This window comes from Scardinius erythrophthalmus (assembly GCF_964197995.2).
Source record: "Scardinius erythrophthalmus genome assembly, chromosome: 15".
Lineage (NCBI taxonomy): Eukaryota > Metazoa > Chordata > Actinopteri > Cypriniformes > Leuciscidae > Scardinius > Scardinius erythrophthalmus.
The window spans coordinates 41450038-41456037 of record NC_138235.1 but is presented as its reverse complement, the minus strand read 5'-3'; the positions used below and the strand labels follow the sequence as shown (position 1 = coordinate 41456037).

Here is a 6000-nt window from a genome sequence, read left to right as displayed (position 1 = left end):
GTGTCCTGTTCCGTGAGCACCAACCAGGCTGAAGCGCAAGTGACTCCTTTATACAGTCTCTAGACATCTGATCTGGAAGATTAGATAACATTTGTTCAATGTTTAACAGAATGCAATGCAGTCTTAGGGCCCTATCTTACACCCGGCGCAATGCAGCGGCAAGCGCGACGCAAGTGTTTTTTACTAGTTTCAGTCCGACGCAGTTATCATTTTCACGTCCTGCGCCACGTTGTTTAAATAGCAAATGCATTTACACCCATTTGTGCGCCATTGACCAACTGAAACCTGGTCTAAAGTCAATGGCGCAATATTTTATTTTTATTTTTGTTATTTAAAGAGCGCGTTAGTAATGTGCACCTATAGGCGGGTCCGCAACGCGCATACACTCTGTTTATTACACACACAGGGACACAGCAGCACACAAACATGCCAAATATTAAAATTAAAAGGATACAATGTAAAAGATTATTAGTGAACCTGCGCCCTGCGCTTTAGACCATGAGCTTAGATCGTTAAAATAGGGCGCTTAATGTCCTCCTTAGTAGCATGACGTGGAACAGCTATTTTAAAGAAATCAGCTGTCTTTCCTACAGCGATTAAACTCCTCAGTAGAAGACAAACATGGTTGAATCAAAAAATAAATAATTTATTTTAATTTTTTTAAATGTATTTATTTTATTTCCAGCTTGGTCTACCTAAAATGGCACAGAAAATGTAGTAAATAATCAAATGTATGTGTGTGTGTATGTGTGAGTATATACTGTGTGTATATATATACATATACATATATATATATATATATATATATATATATATATATATATATATATATATATATATATATATATACAGAAAAATTATCTTAATTCAAACAGAAACAACTTTATTTTTCTGACCCCATTGGCAGATCATTTTGCTTTTTTAAGCATCAACTCACTTCATTTTGATTAATTCCCCTGGAAAACCAGACTTAATAACTTATGTCATTTTACTACTTTAGTAAATGCATCTTGATTTAAGTAATGTTTGATATTTGGACTGGAAACAAGACAAAAATAGTAAGAAAAACATTTTTGCCGTGCTGTAAATACTTGCTTGAGGTCAAACAAGGTGAGCAAAGTGTGGAAACCAGCAGTTTTTCTAGTTGGATGTTGAAGTCTCCCAGAACTACCATCCTCAGGGAATGATGACAGAAACACATCAAACTCCTCCAAGAAGTTACCCAGCTGACCTCACGGTCGACACACAACTACAACATGGATTTTAATAGTGCTGGTGAGAGTAATTGCATGTGCTTCAAAGGAGCTGTTGTCACACAGAGATGGCAAAGGATTAAATTTGGGCAGGTTTGTCTCAGTCAGGGACATCAGATTAAGACCTGAGTGACTAATAGATGTAATAACGTCTGTTTGTTTACAGAGACAGGATGAGAATGAAATGTACTTGTAGATTGTGCTTTATCAAACATGACACATCATCATCTCTGCAAGATATCACTTTATCACATTTATGTAGTGAGGAAGCCAGGGCTTAAAGTATTCCGGCACCGTGCCGGATCTCCGGCGTGCGGCCGTGAGGAAGAAAAAAAAATCAATATTCAATATTTTCGAGTCAATTGATTTCACCTACCAATCATATGAAAGGAACGCAGCTCTTACTAACGTTACAAGCCTATCAGAAGCAGGGCGGGGCCTGGCAACACAGTGTGATTGAGATTTATACGTCACGTTAACGTTGTGGGGGAAAGGAGCGGTAGTTCATGAAGCTTGGGGATGATGTCCTACCCACGGGCGTAATTTCCTATGGGGACACTTTACAAAATCCTGTTGTCCTCCCCACCCCCACTCATATTCGTTTGTTATGATGTTTAACCGCACGCCGTCATTGACACGGAGGAGCAGGACCGAGCCTGTGTAAAATAGCTCACTGAATGTTCTAATGAGCGAGTAACTTAGCGATTGCAGCACAGACAGCGATGAAACGCCAGAAACAACAACAGGTAACGTTACGTGACTTTAATGTCATCATGGATGAAAAGAAAGAAAGGAGATGTGAGTTGGTTCAGTAAATTAGCTCAGGTCAGGATAATCATATCTGTCTACACCTGTTGATAACTGAGCTAACGTTAATACACTGCTGCTTGGTAACTTCAGACTTGGCTAAATATTTAATTTTAATATTTAATTAAATATTCTGTGTAGCTTACAAAAAAAAAAAAAACATTCTGTGTAGGCCTACCATGAAAACGAGTCCACTTTAAACCGCAACATTTTCTGTCAGCAGCGGCGGGTATTAAAGTGACAGCAATTCTCTCTGTTAGTAAAGTTAACCAAAGAACAATGGGAACAGAGAAAATTACTAACTGCTCAACGCAACGCCTTGATGTCAAAATGACGTCAAAAAATAGGTCAAAAATGAAAGTCATATTGACGTCAAAGTATCAATGTCAATTTGATGTCAAGATTTTGACCTCTGCTTATGTAATTTTGCCAAACATAAATGTGAAATGCATGACCGTACACTTATTACCAGCTTCACTTAAACTAACCAGATTTACTGTATTTAACTTTCGGGGGTAATGAAATCATAATCATAAATATTTTTGTATTTTAAAGTCACCATGATGGTGGTTAGCGTTTGCTTTAGTTGTGCTCTTGACCCATGACTTGGTAATATAAAATTTTCTCTGATTGCTATAATTGTGTGTTTTTAATGCACAATTGTTGTAGCTATAAAAGTCATGAGATCAGGTGATCTTGGCTGTTCATTGACAATGATGATGATTTCATCATGTTGTGGCCTGAATCCTTGATCTAATTCAGAGTCTAATGCTTTGCTTATATAGGATTTTTGTTTTTAAAGGTTTATAATAGAAGCCATTTAATTTGACAGTATGAGAGCAGTGTTGTTTATCAAATGTGTGTGTCATTTTTAAACTCTCCATCTCAGTCACACACACACTGGGTCCAGCACTCGTGCTTCTGATGGCAGTGGTGTTTCTCCAGTGGATCTTCAGGCTTCTGATGGTCCTGGTCATCTCTCAGAGTGTGTGTGTGATGTTCTACTACACACGCGAGACACACTCGTCCAGGTGAGCGCGCACACTCAATGCTTCACCTTTAACATGTGAAATGTCATATCTGGATATTTCTTTAAGTGCGATTGGATTTTTCTCATGAAAATTGAAATCTAATCATTACTTGCTTTTGAAGAATAAGTCTAAGACACTGAATTAAAAAAAAAAAATTAATGAATTTAATGTTTCTATTTTCCATGACACTATAATAACAATCATTATTCTTCACATGTCATTGTGAACAGTGTTGTTGTCATTTAGATTTTTATTGAATGATTTAAGGATTTTAAATCACAACACTAAATTTGGAAAAGCCTGACAACTCGACTAATTAGCCTATTTATTCATTATGTTCCTCTTCAAAAATTTCACGTTTAATTCAATGTGTTACTTGCCATTTCTTTGTAATTGTTTGTGAAATTTAGCCTATACAAGCAATTTACGAGTGAAAATGATTATATATATTTTTTCAGTGTATAGATACTATGTATGCAACGATGGGAAATCGTGACCAGAATCTCAAGATTACACAAGTGCTTTACTTACTAAGCACTTTCACTAAGTTGGTTTCAAACACCCAATTTAAAACTGTCTTGAATTAGAATATAGTTAGAATCTGATTTCTAAAATCTAAACTAAGATTCTAATAAAGATTTTTTTTTTTTTTTTTTTTTGTGGATGTATAAAGTCACCTTTGGCTTTCTGAAGGGACTTTCCAGCCCTGATCTCTGGTGTTAAAGGCAACGCAAGTTTATTTATACACTTGATACACTATAGTAGTTCAAAGTGCTTTACACAGAATAAAAGCAAGGAAACTTAAGAGTTATAAAAGGAATTGAAAGAGATATAAAGAGTAATAAGAGATATAAGAGTTATAAAAGTAATAAAAAGATGAAAGATTAACACTGGTGTATCATAAATTTTCCCGTCAAGTTTTTCTTTATAAATCCCACCTTTTGCGCAGGAACTGGCGTACGCATGTTTTCAGCCCCGTTTTGTGCGAAATGAGGCCCCTGATCTCTGGTGTTAAAAGGCAACGCAAGTTTATTTAGATACTTGATGCACTATAGTAATTCAAAGTGCTTTACACAGAAAATAATTAAAATAATCACAAAATAAAAGCAAGGAAACTTAAAACAGTTATAAAAGGAATTAAAAGAGATATAAAGATGATAGATAAACTTCTCATCTGGATCTGGCTAAACACCGGTGTATCATATTTTTCACAACTGCAACTGTATTTTGAAAAGCTTAAGCAAATACATTTGCATTGATTAATGTTCACCCAGGTGTTCATCACGAACTATGGAAATAATCTACTAGCCAGATTCAACACTGACTGACTATCTTCCCTTCCCAAACACACGTCTGGTGTTTCAGACCTACAAACTTATTCTGTGCTTATATTTCTTACAATCAACTCTTCAAACGACATTCACATGTCCACACACTTCTTGAAACCGATGTACATCACATCCTTTGTGTTAGTTTTTCTGTCAAGAAGGACTGGAGATTAACTTGATGTTCTGTATTTGAAGTGTGTTTCTGTATGTAAATACAGATGGTATTCGTTGGAAGCAATGCGGTGATGTTTACTCATTGTTTTTTTAAACAGCATTTCCTGAAGGGAAATTTCTTTACTGTATTAGTAGACGTGCTAGTGATTTAGACAAGATGATTTAAGATCCTGTGATGGATATACTTCGATACTGATATACAGTGCTGTGAATAATTATTTGCCCCCTTCCTAATTATTATTATTATTTTTTTTGCATGTTTGTCTTAAATGATTCAGATCATCAAACCAATTTTAACATTACACAAAGATAATGCAGTTTTAAAAGGAACACGCCGACTTTTTGGGACTTTATCTTATTCCCCGTATCCCCCAGAGTTAGATAAGTCCATACATACCCTTCTCATCTCCGTGCGTGCCGTAACTCTGTCTGACCGCTAGCCTAGCTTAGCAGGACTGGAGGTAAACTGGAGGTAAACGGCTCCAGCTAGCATACTGCTCCCAATAAGTGACAAAATAACGCCAACATTTTCCTTACCAGAGCTGGTAAGTCCCGCCCCTTCCGCTAACCCAGCTGGACCTCTAGGTTGAAAAATCGTCAATGCAAGTGAATGGGAGAAAATAATTATTTTCTGGTCCCGTTTGAATTTTGCCATCAATGTGAGCATATGTTGTCTGTGAATTTTTAATATAATTTTTCGTGTAAAGAATGCTACAATTTAGCGGGTAGAAGTTTGATACGGTTAGACTTTGTGTGAGAGCACTTTGTGGACTACAACTCTCGCTGCTTTTGACGCGTTTGAAACGTCACCACCACTCTCACACGGACACTAGCTCACGGATCCCGCTAAACATGGCTGTGTCTTTGGTGCACTTCACCGCCTTCTTTCAGGGAGAGGACAAAATCGTTGAGGTTGGCGAAAAATACAGGTAAGTCAACTTTATGGGCTGACGTCACATAGGCGACTTGTAGTCTTTCTCGTTATGTCTTTTCCACAACTGCTAGCCGAAGAATCATACCATATACTGTCAAACTCGTAACATGAAAAGTTATATAAAAAATTCACAGACAACATATGTTCACATTCATGGCACAATTCAAACAGGACCAGAAAATAATTATTTTCTCCCATTCACTTGCATTGACGATTTTTCAACCTAGAGGTCCAGCGGGGTTAGCGGAAGGGTGGGACTTACCAGCTCTATATTCTCAGAAGGCGAAGCATTGCTACTTGGGCGGAGTTTCGCCAATATTATTTTATTACGGAGCAAACTGATCCTAGACCAGCATTTATGGACAGCTTTTCCCTCTAAAAGCAATCAGGAAGCATAAGCTTGTTTTCGTCACGGAATAATAATTTTTTTTTGTATTAAAAGATAAATGTGACTTTTTATCTCACAACTGCAA

At 36.8% G+C, this 6000-nt stretch overlaps 1 protein-coding gene across 1 annotated transcript in view; it reads left to right on the top strand.

Annotated features, from left to right (window-relative positions):
* Positions 1-2963: 2963 nt before the first annotated feature.
* Positions 2964-6000, top strand: part of LOC308703268 (alpha-2,8-sialyltransferase 8F-like) — a gene marked incomplete at its 3' end in the record, with an annotated part of 34323 nt that continues 31286 nt past the window's right edge. Inside the window, exon 1 of the mRNA XM_081386589.1 lies at positions 2964-3091. Coding sequence (XP_081242715.1) covers positions 2985-3091 — 107 coding nt within the window. The 5' untranslated portion in view covers positions 2964-2984. The remainder of the gene's footprint in view (positions 3092-6000) is intronic.